General features: G+C 42.2%; 1 protein-coding gene across 1 annotated transcript in view; it reads right to left on the reverse strand.

The window, feature by feature from the left end:
- Positions 1-1357: 1357 nt before the first annotated feature.
- Positions 1358-14699, reverse strand: part of LOC139179599 (cytochrome P450 3A28) — a 38580-nt gene continuing 25238 nt past the window's right edge. Inside the window, exons 9-13 of the mRNA XM_070779220.1 lie at positions 14290-14356; positions 8627-8787; positions 5997-6223; positions 3647-3809; positions 1358-1900 (exon numbers count right to left, since the gene is read on the reverse strand). Of these exons, the coding sequence (XP_070635321.1) occupies positions 1793-1900; positions 3647-3809; positions 5997-6223; positions 8627-8787; positions 14290-14356 (726 nt within the window). The 3' untranslated portion in view covers positions 1358-1792. The remainder of the gene's footprint in view (positions 1901-3646; positions 3810-5996; positions 6224-8626; positions 8788-14289; positions 14357-14699) is intronic.

Consider the following 14699-nt stretch of genomic DNA (forward strand, 5'->3'; position numbering starts at 1 on the left):
CTATAATTAGTGGGCATTTGGAGCAGCAGTACTTTGAAGCTATGCGTTTCCTCATGAAGGAATTGCAATATATACATACATACATATTCACATGTACATACACAGCCCCCTCAGCTTGGCCCAGTGTCCTTTCAACACGTCCCCCTCAATGTTTACATTTCCCTGCTTTCTAGCCCAAGATGGTCCATCGTCATCACATACTTTCCCAACCCTGGAATCAGCCTTTTCTCTAAGGATCCCTGGTTCATTTCAGTGGAAAATGATATTTATAATCCAAGGTCTGGGCACAAGGTGTGCTTGTGGCTAAGAAGGTGTCTCTGTTTCTAACACAGAGTAGTGAAAAGCAGTAGGTATTATGTGTTTCATAGCTACACAAACATAAACACATACCTATTTGTCTCTATGTGTATCTGTCTGTCATCTATCTGAATGGAAAAGCATGTATTTACCTGATAATTCAGTTTCAATCCCTGACCAACAGGGTTTCTTCTAGCTTCTCCATCCCTGAACCAGGGACTCCTTCTCCAACAGTGAGAATGTTGGCCTCCACCATCTCTCATATTTACCACTTGATCAATTCTCCTTTATGACCCCAATCCATGATCCATCCCTTTCCACTGACAATGCCCCCTCACCCTATGGGCCACCCCCACAAGTGAGCATTTTGGGTTCCCTCACCTGTGCCCAGCTGCCATCCCTGTGGACACCCTCCCCTCCCTACTCGGTCTCTGACTTAGAGCCACTGTCCTCCTTCTCTGGCCCCACCTTGACGTGTGAGGCTGCCCACCTTCTGTGGCCCACCTTCGGGTTTAGGACTGGATTGTCCAGGAAGAGATGGCAGGCAGGGGAAGGAGAGGGGAGGGAAGGGGCAGGAAAGGGAAGAGATGGCAGGCAGGGGAAGGAGAGGGGAGGGAAGGGGCAGGAAAGGGAAGAGATGGCAGGCAGGGGAAGGAGAGGGGAGGGAAGGGGCAGGACAGGGAAAGGAAGGGCCGTGTGCAGCTTCTGACCCCACTGAAACTGACCAGTGTGTGTAGCCTTTCTCCCCAGTCAACCATCTTTTATTCCGTGTTTACTGTGTTAAGATGGTTGTGAGTTGAGGGTGGAATACAAAGAGGTATGGAAAATATGTGCTCCAAAAAAAGGTAGATTTAAACTAAAAGGGTAGATTTAAAAGGCAGATTTCTAAACACCGGGCAAAGTCATAGTCAATTAACTCTTACCTATTTAATATGTTAAGGTGGAGTTTTGAAAATGGCCCCACCCACCAGCAACTGTGATAGTCAAAAAGTATTTGGTCACTGCATCCCCAGACTGGGTTGTACACCTCCACCCTAGCATGCACAAAGGCATCAGGTAATACTCTTGTAAGCAGATGTTTATTGTCTTGCTCAATATGTTTTATTTAGCATATTCAAGATAAAATTTGTGATATAAATATCATTCCCATCCCCATTTTAATTCTTATTTTCATTAAAGTCTGTCGATAAGATTGTTGAGAGATCTTCATTCTGATCAGTGCTCAGGAGGAGTAGATAGTACTAACTGGGGTGGATGGAGAGTGTCCTATGAGAACCTGTGAAGTTGAGTATCTGGCACTTGCTAATCACCTCCTTTGTATGGCACGTAGTATCTAATAATCCAGGTCGGCAGCGAGAAAGCTAAATGATTATGCAGAACCCTACTCACCAGCAAGTGCAGCAGGTGAAGCCCATCTTCATTTATTGGCTTTATCAAAGTAGAACACGTCTTTGGTTCTGAGATGCAGCTTCCTTCAAAACCACAGTGCAAATCCTTAGAGAAAGTCAGGCTCCACCTGTGGTCCCAGGTCTCTGGGCACAACCTTTAGAATAACAGGTTGTTCCGGCTGCGTAAGTCCTTGAGTGTATAATTTCAGGGGGATCTGCAACAGTTAAACAAGCACATGAGAACCGATTAATGAAGCCCCGCTAACAAACAAACAAAAAAAGCAAAGTAGACAAGATACTGCTTTACAAATGTCGGGCATGACTTAGCGACCAAAACAACAACAACAAAGCTTTTAGCATGATCTATATTGGATTTTTTTAAACTACCAGTTCAATATGTTTAGTAGATACAAGGGTAGATAAGGGGACAGCTAAGCTGTCTGTATTTCCTTAAATGAATTTTAATAGTTTACGTCTTCAAGAGAGTCGGTTTATTTAACATATTTATAAAACATGTGGGAAGAAAGTTGCTCACAGTATTCCCTTATCATGTCCTATCAGAATTTAACTTCCACTTTTATGGAGATATAATTGATTTATAGCAGTGCCTATATTTAAGGTATACAGCATAATGATTTATTTATAGAGGTCATAAAGTTATTACCATGGTAAGTTTTGTTAACACTCATCATCTCATATAGGAAGAAAAGAAAAAGAAATAAATATTGTTTCCCCCGTGAGAGAAGTCTTAGGATGCACTCACTGACATCATACAGAAATGGTAACAACAGTCACTGTGCTTTGCATGACAACCCTGCTGCTGCTGCTGCTGCTAAGTCGAGTAAGTCATGTCCGACTCTGTGTGACCCCATAGACGGCAGCCCAGCAGGCTCCGCCATCCCTGGGATTCTCCAGGCAAGAACACTGGAGTGGGTTGCCATTTCCTTCTCCAATGCATGAAAGTGAAAAGTGAAAGTGAAGTCGATCAGTCATGTCTGACTCTTCACGACCCCATGGACTGCAGCCCACCAGGCTCCTCTGTCCATTGGATTTTCCAGGCAAGAGTACTGGAGTGGGGTGCCATCGCCTCCTCTGATGACAGCCCTAGTACTCATTTATAACTGAAAGTTTGCACTTTTTGACCACCTTCGTTCAATTTTGCCTGCCTATCTTTGATTCTTTATATTTATTCAGAGCTGTGTCAAGAGGGATAGTGATAACATTCATCCCTCATTCATTCCACAAAATACCTATTTGAGCACCTATTCTGTACCAGGCTTGATACAAAGTCAGGTTGGCCTGTGTTCTTTATTGATTTAAATTTTAAGTAAAAATACCGAGTATTTAAAATGTACCAGATTGTTAGGCATTATGGCAAAATTTTTCCATCAATTTTACTATACAAGCAGTGGCTGAGACCCGCTGTCAGAAGAGCCTCTCTAAGTTCTGGTGGGGAAGAGCATCATTGAAAAGTCATGATGAAAAGTCACTGCTCTCATGATTGTGCACACACTCCTTCCAGTGAATTTGAAACCAAATTTAAAATCTTTCTTCCATTCAATGCATGGTGTGCAGTCCTGCCACACTAACTGCATTGACTCCAGACAACCTTTTGTAGTTGGGTCTTTATGAAGCTGCTGACTTAGCCCTCCAGGGATGATTGACAAGTAAAGGTTTCAGGTGACTCCAAAGAGATTCTCTGGCTGATAGAATAAGTTATCCTTTGAATTGATAACATACCTAGATATATAGAGATCCATCTGTTAAAAATGGAGAAGGAAATGGCAACCCACTCCAATGTTCTTGCCTGGAGAATCCCAGGGACAGGGGAGCCTGGGCTGCCATCTATGGGGTCTCACAGAGTCGGACACGACTGAAGCGACTTAGCAGCAGCAGCAGCAGCATCAGTTAAAAAACAACTCCCAATAAAACGTTATTAATGCAGAAAGTGAATTGCTGACCTGTGTTTCTTTACAAGGTTTGAAGGAGAAGTTCTGCAGGATTCTGACAAGAGCAAGTTTTATGTTCATGATGGCAAACCTCATGCCAAGGCAGTTTCGGGGTCCAGTTCCAAAAGGCAGGTAGACGTAAGGATTTATGCTGTCCTTGTTCTTCTTACTGAACCTGGATCCACAACAGTAGAGGAAACAAGTGAATGAAACAGAAAAACCAGAAGAGCTGCAGGTCTGAGGTTTTAACTTAACTCTTGGACCTGTAGCATAAGGAGATTTCTGTGGGCTGGTGACTGCACACTGCTGTGGTGAGAAAGATAAGTTCCACTCCCTGCACCCTACAGAAGCTTTCACTCCTGTTAAGTTGAGGTAATGGTTATTTAAAGAAAATGTATCCTTAAACTCTAAATTTACATTCAGGGTGGTGACATGTTCACTCTCTGAAAGGCAGTTAGGAAATGAATCTGATTGAAGAAAACATGGGTTCCATCTCCAAGCACACTTACGTCACTCATGTGCTCATGGGGGAAGGAAGCAGGAGAAACACCTCTGAGTATTTAAATTGTTATATTTCAACTGCTTTCCCTCGTTTCCCTTCCAACCTCCATGTGTCATTATCTTTCTACCTCTCTCTGCCACACACAGAATGCTTAGGTCAGTAGAATTCTGTCAGCATGGGATGCCAGGCTACTCCAGATAATCACTGATTTCTTTGTCTATCTGTTCCACTAGCCTATAAATTCCCTGATGGTTAGACCTCTGTGTTATAAAAATTTGACTCCTCAGTATTTTAATATGTCAAGGAAAAATGCATATTTGGGGAAAGTGATAATAGCATTGTGGTTACATATATTTAAAAGAGTCCTTATTTTGTAAAACATTATGTAAATTTACAGACAATGTGACAAAATAATATGGAGATGGAAGGACAGCAGTGTCAAGTGAATGTGCAAACATGGGTTGACGCTTCTTAAGCAGGGAATAGACACACACAGATATACATTGTACAGCAGAAACAAACACAACTAGCAATATACCACAATAAAAATGTATTTCATAGGCTTGTGCCTATAGAGTATACCTGTATATGTTTCAAATACACCCACACTTGTGTATGTTTGTAAAATTCTCCATAATAGGCCTTTGTAAATATTTGGTTTCCCGCTCCGTGGCCCAGTCCCTGACATACACAGGTAAGCACTAAATCTCTGCTTGACGGCTGAATGAATGAAAGGGAAGTACGGTGAGTGGTCTCCATTTTTAGTTTCTGGATGCTGCAGGAGGGGGAGCTGCTGAGCTTGAGGGAGAAACAGAGTGTCCCTGGTCTAGAACAGGGGACTTGGTGGACTCTGACTCTTCTATCAACAAGTATTGTGTGTCACCACTATGGTAGAACTTGGACATCGGGGCAAACAAGACAACCGTTGGCCATCAGGGTGAGATGAAATGACAACCCGTAGTCAAGGTGAAATGAAAGTCCAGATCCCAGGCAGTGCCTGAAAAGTTCATTCCAAACCTTGATCCCTGCACACTAAATGGGAGAGAATCAACTCTATCCAGAGTTCAAACTGTGCCCAAACCAGACCTTTGCTCCTAATTCCTGAAAAGGATACTCAACAGCTCTCCAAGGAGGAAATCTAGATGTCTAGAGAGCAGAGGACTTCTCTTTGGAAAGTCACCAAATACTGAGACAGAAGGGAGCTGGCCCAGGTCTGCACCCAAGACAGAACCAGGGCCCCTGGGTGCTCCTCCATCCTCAGTGAGGCTGCTTGAACCACAGGGATGAGACCTCTGGTCTCCAGCCTGTGCTCCCACAATAGTAAGAGCAAACAGCAGCCGTGTCTAAAAATAAGGAATGTGGGACATGTGTGAATTCAGAGAGCTAGGAGAGAATAGAGAGAAAGGCTTAAAAGAAACAAAAAGCCTATACACCTGAAATAAGACAGTAGTAAGGTAACTTATGGAATGTGCATACAAACATATGCACATAGAATATTGTTTATAGTTTATTGTTAAATAAATCAAGCCATTTAGAACTAAATAATATATAAGAATACCACTCAAAGTTTCAAAAATCTATATATGCGTAGAAAACTGTCCACAAGGACATACATTATTAATGAGGCCTATCGTACTGTATTAGGAATAAAGACAGCTAATAATTTTATTTTTTCTAATCTAGTTTGAATAATTCAACTCAAAGAATGAACCCAGTTAAAGAGAAAAATCTTTTAAACAATAAAAAGATATACAGGTAAACGGTTGCACGGTCACCCGTTTGACACCTATAATAAGAGTTGTCAGAACTTGCAAGCACCAAAAAGGATGAGGTGGGCGTCTCTTCTCCAGGGTCTTGTACCTTTCGGGACGGAACTCCTCGGGCTCTGGCCAGAGCTCTGGGTTGTTGTGAAGAACAAAGAGCGGCACCAGCACGGTTGTCCCTTTGGGAATGGTCACCCCGTGGATTTCCACATCCTTCTTACAGACCCTCTCAAGTCTCCCAGCAATTGGAAACATTCTCAGAGTCTCATTCACCACCATGTCAAGATACTCCATCTGCACCAGGGCATCGTAGGTGGGAGGGGCCTCGGAAAAGAAAAACAGATTTTGATAAATTAAGATTTTGGATCAACCTTCAACTCCATCAATGCAGTCCTATTGAAATGTTAGGTGCTCTAGGGAATAATTTAAATTGATCAAGGACATTTATGGACATTTTAGTATCTATCATGTCCTTTGATCTCTCACGGGCCCATTGAGATGTAGAATAGTGAGGACTTGGAAGATGTTGGGACAGTGCCCTAACCAGGGTCTGAAATCCTGCACATTATCATGCAGTGTATTTCTTTCTCAGGAGAACAAATGTGAGCAATAGGCTAAAACCCTTACTCTTAAGTGAAATAGGCAAAAATCACTGTTTCTTTTTGAAAGTGAGGCCACATGTAAGTACCAAGGAAAGAGAATGTGTAAAAGAGCAAATCCCCTATTCAACATGAAGGTTCTCAGTTGAAGGCTCCTGACTGCTCATTCTTTTCGTTATATGTATACAGTTTGGAAATACTACATTAAATGAAAACTCTGTAAATGATTTGGAGAGAAATGAATTCCTTTCTAAACCAAATCCGCAAATAAAGAATAAGACTGAGTGCTACTAGCAACAGTTTCAGTTCTAGAGGAAATTACGAGGGAATCAGAATCCTCAACTCCACCCTCTGTTGCTGGAAGAGTCCTCTATTGTCCCTGCAGGTGTGACCAGAAGGTTTGAAGGTCTAAATAAGCCACTCCAGCCCCAGGGGCCAGCTCTCCTCATACCACAAAGAACTCCAGTTTTTGCAGATATCTGAGACTAGTGAGGGTGGTATGTGGCTGTCACATGGGGTTATATTTAAGGGGCAACATTGTGGAGGATAGGAGTGGCTCAAGAGCCAACACCCTGGATCACAGCTTGGCTTGATCACCACCAGGTACACGACTAGTGTCTGGAAGTATTTCATCTCCCTGTCACTCAGGTATCTCATAGGTTACATGGAGACAGATGGAGCTGACCCTCCATAGGGTTGTGTGGCAGAGACACACTGCTCACCCAGCATCCCGTGTAGTCCCCATATTTCCCAGGCCATCTGAAGTTATGGGAAACCAACTTTGCCAATGGGCTGTGAACTGAGGTGGTTATGGCAGTTCAGAGACAAAATATTTGAAAAGTCAGTGAGCAACTCTCAGGTTCCTGTTCCCCAGATAACAAGAATGTTTCAGATAAGGCAGTTACAAGAAGGTGGAGCCTCAGCCTGTATCCCCAAGTGACTCTGTGGAGCAGAACTGTGTACTAATTCCTCCACTAACAATCCATGTTGGATGTGTAGATGTGGGTTAAAAGTAAACCTTTGCTATGAAAGCCCCTGAGATTTTTAGGCTAATCTGTTACTGAGGCATAACCTAGACTCTCCTGACTAAGACTGAATTTTATGAAGGTTAGATTCATTCATAAATGGAAAGTGTTTAGATAAACATAGATAGTAAGAAGTAAATATTAGCCAATAGTGGTGTTGTTATTGTAAGTATTATTATAAAAAGAGGAGAACACAATGCTTTAACTACTCTCTGTCTCTTAGTGACTTTTTCATCTTATTGCACCAAAATAATCCCCAAATAAGATTTACCAGAGAAGACACATCATCTGTAATTTAGGTGGGCACTGCTATCTGTCCTTATCTTGTAGCTAACTCTGTGGTTCCCTCCCATTCTCATTCAGGTGGCTCACCTTGAATTAGTGGAAAGGTGGCTACTGTGCTGTGAGCAGCCTGTGTGAAAGTCACCCACAAGATGGGGCTTCTTGATCCTGACACCTACCATTGCCTTGTGCTGCAGACATGTGGAATACGAGACACGTGTAGAACATGTAAGGAGCTGAGTCAGCCAGCTAGTTAGCCATGGCTAGCCCAGATCAGCCAACACCCAGACCACAGCAAGTCCAGCTGTAGTGGTAAAGAATCTGCCTGCCATGCAGGAGCTGCAGGAGACACAGGGTCAATTCCTGGGTTGGGAAGATCCCCTGGAGGAGGTCTTGGCAACCCACTCCAGTGTTCTTGCCTGGAGAATCCCATGGAGAGAGGAGCCTGGCAGGCTACAGTCCACAGGGTTGCAAAGAGTCAGACATGACTGAAGCAACTTAGCATGCAGCATGCATGCATGCAGACACTAGAGTAATAGATGTTGACTGTTAGATGCCACCAAGATTTTGTGAGTTTTTAACATGGCATACGGTAATATATGATATGCCAAGACCAGCATTTTTTCCCACAGTACCTACATTCCTGTGTGTGCAAGGCATTATCTATGTTTCCCCTTTGTTTTGTATATGTATATCCTTCTTAAATAGCACAGGTAAAAGATTTGAGGCTTATGCTTTCTGCAAATATGTTCAAGAAGCAGCAAGAAGGCATTTTTGCTAAGGCTTCAACTTCTCTTCTCTCTCCAGGTATCATCACTCACCTTATTAGGGAAAGTTGCATCAATTTCCTCCTGCAGCTTCTGCTGGACATCAGGGTGAGTGGTCAATTCATATATAATGAAGGAAAGAGTACTGCTAGTGGTCTCATAGCCACCAAAAATAAAGATAGTACTTTGGGCCACGAGTTCTATGTCAGACAGAGCTAAAGGGAGACAAGAGACATTTTATATTATATGAAACACATCAATATTAAACATCACAGTTTAGATGATGAGAAATCAAATGAAACTGCCAAATCCCTATGGGGAAAATGTAAAAGCAATTAGAGTCAAACTGGGAGTGTTTTGTATTCTCAGTCTTCCGAGGGAGGGGAAATACGTATACCTCTGGCTGATTCATGTTGTTGTATGGCAGAACCCAACAATATTGTAAAGAAATTATTCTCTAATTAAAAATAAATAAATACATTAAAAAAACAAGAAAAAGGCAGAAATTGTTTTAATCCAGTTTTCTCACTGTCCATAATCCCTGCAGATGGTAACTGCAGCCATGAAATTAAAAGACACTTGTTCCTCAGAAGAAAAGCTATGACAAACTTAGACAACATATTAAAAACAGAGATATCACTTTGTCGACAAAGGTCCGAATACTCAAAGCTTGGTTTTTCCAATAGTCATGTGTGGATGTGAGAGTTGGACCATAAAGAAAGCTGAGAGCCAAAGAATTGATGCTTTTGAACTGTGGTGTTGGAGAAGACTCTTGAGAGTCCCTTGGACTGCAAGGAGATCAAATCAGTCAATCCTAAATGAAATCAGTCCTGATTATTCATTGGAAGGACTGATGCTGAAGCTGAAGCTCCAATACTCTAGCCACCTGATGCAAAGAACTGATTCTTTAGAAAAGACCCTGATGCTGGGAAAGATTGAAGGCAGGAGGAGAAGGGGATGACAGAGGATGAGATGGTTGGATGGCATCACTGACTCAATGGACATGAGTTTGAGCAAGCTTCAGGAGTTGGTGATGGACAGGGAAGCCTGGTGTGCTGCAGTCCATGGGGTCACAAAGAGTCAGACACGACTGAGCCACTGCACTGGACTAATACTATTCTTGGCTCCCTGCTCCTGACTATGCTGCCTCCCCAGCAACAGAGTTTGGTAATTTCAAGAGACAGCATTTTTGTCTAACAAACACAGTGTGATCAGTGTGTCCCTTGGAGAAACCTTAAAGCACTTTAGTTATAAGTAATATGGGGCCATATTCTCTTCCAGAATAATTTAAATTACTCTAGTTAAAGTATAACTTGATTCTTGGATAAATTGTACAAGGGTAAGGCCACATTATGGGAGAAATTAAACTATCTTTTATCTAAATATGTTTGTAGGAACTCCAAAATCACTGCAGATGGTGATTGCAGCAGTAAAATTAAAAGACGCTTACTCCTTGGAAGGAAAGTTATGACCAACCTAGATAGCATATTCAAAAGCAGAGATATTACTTTGCCAACAAAGGTGCGTCTAGTCAAGGCTATGGTTTTTCCTGTGGTCATGTGTGGATGTGAGAGTTGGACTGTGAAGAAGGCTGAGCGCCGAAGAATTGATGCTTTTGAACTGTGGTGTTGGAGAAGACTCTTGAGTGTCCCTTGGACTGCAAGGAGATCCAACCAGTCCATTCTGAAGGAGATCAGCCCTGGGTGTTCTTTGGAAGGACTGATGTTGAAGCTGAAACTCCAAGGTCACCTCATGTGAAGAGTTGACTCATTGGAAAAGACTCTGATGCTGGGAGGGATTGGGGGCAGGAGGAGAAGGGGATGACAGAGGATGAGATGGCTGGATGGCATCACCGACTTGATGGATGTGAGTCTGAGTGAACTCTGGGAGTTGGTGATGGACAGGGAGGCCTGGCGTGCTGCGATTCATGGGGTCGAAAAGAGTTGGACACGACTGAGCGACTCAACTGAACTGAACTGAAGAGAACAATAGAAGGCTCTTTCTAGTCAAAGTGTGTTCATGGACCAGCAGCATCACCAACATCTGGGAACTTATTAGAATATCAGAGACTCAATTCCAAACTAGAACAATGGAGTCAGAGTCTGGCTTTTCATAAGATGTGGTGATTAGTGTGTAATACTTGGCTAAGAAGCATGGATTATACAATTGACAGGCATCAGGCAACAGAAGACCTGAGGCACAAGTCTTCTCAGGGTGATCTCAGATAGGCACAAAAACTACAGAGACGGACTAAAAGCCAGAAGAGCTGTGAGTGAGCCTAGTCTAATCAATGGCATTAAAATACCAGAAGGAAGGATGTGTCTGTGGAAGGACACTGGTCAGTGTGCACCATAGAAAAATGAGGTCCAGGGAGGGGAATTAGCAATGCTGATTCAATCCTGGCCTGAAGGTCTTCTTCCTCAGTACATGCCCACTGTTTACTCTCCTTTATGCTCAGCAAAAAAACCCTTGTAATTATAAATATGTCTCTGTTTTCAATTTCTCCTGAGAGACCAACCATGGTCAGTCTCTCAGCTATTTGATGGGACTGAAGTAGGACCTTTGTTACTTAGAGCACTCAAGTCAATGTAGTACCTGCCCCAGCCAAGCGAGTGACAACAAAAACAATAGAGAATGAGTGGAAGAGAGATCGACAAGGTTCTGATTGCCCCATGATGATTTCTGCGATTCTATTGTGGGTAAATTCAACTATCAAATTCTTTCCCCCAGTGAGCATAAACCCATGATACTCCAGAAGGTTTAAAGCTGTACTAATACGTGGCTATTTAAATTTTAATCACAATTAAATGCTATACTTCAATGGCAATAACCACATGTTAAGTGCTCAATAGCCACATATGTCAAGTGGTTACTATATTAAACAATGCGGACATAGAATACTCCTTCTTCACAGAAAGATGTATTGAACCATGTACTTACATATCTAGATAGATATTATAGATTGAAGTAGATTTAAACATAGTTTTAGATATATTTATAGTGGTGTGCTGGCGTCAGCTCATTCTTGCTTGATCGAGTCTCAGGAGTCCCCCTGGAAATCCTCGAGCATCTACCCCCATAACCAGAGCCTGCCTACTTTACTACTTTGTGCTCTCACCTACACCTCTGACTTTATGGGGGGCTGTCCCCCACCACCTCTTTCAGAGAAGGAGTTAACTTAGAGCTCCAGTTAATAAAAACTCCTGGGTGTGACAAGAGTGTTTCCACCTACACACTCCTCTGAAGGTTCTCTAGCCTGCCTGACAGGCTTGTCCGGCCACATGTGATTGCTCAGAGCCTCCCAACCGTGAGATGCACGAGATGCTTTAAACCTTCTAAAAACAGGTTCTTTAGAGAAGTTAGAAAACTATTAGTATAAGTATAGTGGGCTGATTAGAAATTGTATTGGTGAAGGGTTTTTCATTTGTTGAGCCAATGTTTACTGCTAAGTCTCCACATCCCCTGCCTTTATACACGTTAATGAATATATAGAAGAAATAAGTATTAACCTTTGATATTAATCATGTTGGACCTTAGGCTAAGTAAATTCTTTCCTTAATTAAAACCCACTACACCCTCACCCTATAGGAATGTAACTTTATCTGGTACCTTCGGAAGGTGGCGTCTGTTTTAAGAATAATCACCCCTGGAGAAATAAGTGTCCTGGTTGACTGACCGCTGTCACAAGGAGAAGGTCATAAATTGTCAGCAGGCCCCCTGGCCAGAAGATGATGTAACACCCCTAAGACCTCTGTATACATTTGTATGAAGCACCTGACTTTGATAAAAGTCAGGACTGCTGACCCTGTGTGACTTTTGCATAACGTCTCAGTGTATAAAAGTAGACCATGGAAAATAAAGAATTGGGATCAGTTCCTCGAAAGACTGGTCTCCCCATGTCTCTCTCCCTCTCAAACTCTGGCTGAGTCTCCATCTGGAGCGCGGAACCCGCCATGCTTACTAATTATGCCTGGGCTTCTAAGATCTGACCAGGGAGGCCTCAGTGTCTCCTCTCCTTCGGGAGAACGGAAGGACGCCTGCGGCCTACATAAGTGGTACAAACTTCTTGTCTTGAAGTTTTATTGGTCTCCCGAGTAAACCAAGCTACTCAGCCTCTTTTCTCCACTGAATTTTCCTACTGAGCTATCCTCATTCTATTACTCTTTACATCTCTAATTAATATCTAATTGAAGCTATTGTATCCTGATCCTTGCTGTCGCCATCCCCGCTTCGAACTCCCTGGATCAGCTGGGGCTGGACCCCGGCATTGCTCCAGAATAAAATTTTTAAAATTCAAGAATTTTGTGACATGGTCGTCAAATGACTGATAGCTTAAAATTTAACATGTGGGAGTGATCATGGTAAGGGCAGATATGGAACTACTTATGCTTACTGTCTTGTGTAAAAATATTTTATGTTCTTAGCTTTATCCACTGGAAAGATCTAGAAGCAAAGAATCCCTAGAGGCAATGAATCCCTAGAGGCAATAAGCATTCCTAAGATCCTAGATTGTGATTTATAAATACCATTTTTCAATAAAGGGAACCAGAGCTCCTTTGAAAAAACAGCTGATTCCAGGGCTACTCAGGGGTAAGAGAAACCTGGATTGTCTTACATCAGAAAGTGAGGAAGTTCTTAGAAAAAGATACTTTAAAGGACAATGGAAACTCTGTATGCACTGATGGTGCATCCTTACACATTTGCCAAAACCCATGGAATGTATAATACTAAGAATGAACCCTAAGGTCAGCTATACACTTTGGATGATAATGATGCATTAATGTAGGTTCATTGATTCTAACAAATGCACAACTCTGGTGTGGTCTTTTGATAGTGGGGGGAAGACTGTGTGTAGTTGGGGCAGGATGTATATTGGAAATCTCTATACTTTGCACTCAATTTTCTTATAAAACTAACTATTCTAAAAATAGTCCATTAAAAAAAGATTTAAAGTGAAGGAAGGAGAAAAGAAAAAAGAATGTAAGGTCCTACTTGAAAAAGCTCCAGTGGACAAACCAGAAAGAATTTGAGAATCAAAATGAAAAGTGATGTAAGAGAGTACATGAGATCATGCTATATAAATATAGATGAACAAGTAAGCCAACAAGAGAGAATGGAGAGCTTCCCTACAAAAGAACATCAACTCATAAATACAGAAGAATGATGGGATCAGAAAGTCATCGTGTTATAACCATCATGGTAATGATGGTTTCAGTCAGAAACCACCCATGAATGATAAAATAAGTAGGTGACAATTTGAAGAGAAACAGTGTATTTCCAGTCTCACAGGCTTCTCTCACAAGTCATTTATTAATTACAAAAGGGAAAAAATAATCTCTAGAGTAGAGTAAGCTTGTAAATACAACCTTATCCAAGAGTTCCAAGTTAAGGGCACCAACAGTGGGGCACTGTGGATCTGGAGGAGCCTGAGAATTGATATGAGAACAAAGCTCCCCAGAGGTTCAGCTGTAGGTGATCCACTGACCATGACTCACTTCCGGGCCTGACATCCTTGCCACACTTGCCCTTTTGAGCTCTGAACAAAGCTGTGCCTGGAAACTTCCAGGAAGTACCATAGTCTACTCTTTCTGCACAAGTGTCTTTCTTCCATTTGGCAGAAATTCTCACATGCCTGGAAAACTTCTTGCACATTTTGAGAACCGCACCCTACCTATGCGCCTTCCCATAGCGGCCCCCACGAAGCTCTCCATGGTTACCTTTATGGTTGTCAATTTCTTTGGAATTCTGAGAATTAATCATTAGCTGAAGTAAATCCACTCGATTCTGGAAACAGAAAGAGAAATCAATTTTAGAAATTACTTCTGAAGATAGAAATAAATCAGGAGTGTATATTTAACTTCTTTCCTGAAAATATGGCCCCTTAAAGAGCAAGAGTCTAACTAATATTGCCTGAGTCCTCAGTGAACAAAACCACCCACCTACAAATCTTAGAGACCATGATGCTTCCCTGAGAGAAACCCAGCCATCACGTCCCACTGGTTTTTTGCCCTCACTCTCTCTGATCTTTGGTTTCTTTGACTTTTGAAACAGCTTCTTAACCAGATAGTTATCTGCTGTCTCTCCTGTCACACCTGTTTGCTCAGGAACAGGTCCATGGCTTCAATCC

This window comes from Bos indicus, chromosome 25 (assembly GCF_029378745.1).
Source record: "Bos indicus isolate NIAB-ARS_2022 breed Sahiwal x Tharparkar chromosome 25, NIAB-ARS_B.indTharparkar_mat_pri_1.0, whole genome shotgun sequence".
NCBI lineage: Eukaryota > Metazoa > Chordata > Mammalia > Artiodactyla > Bovidae > Bos > Bos indicus.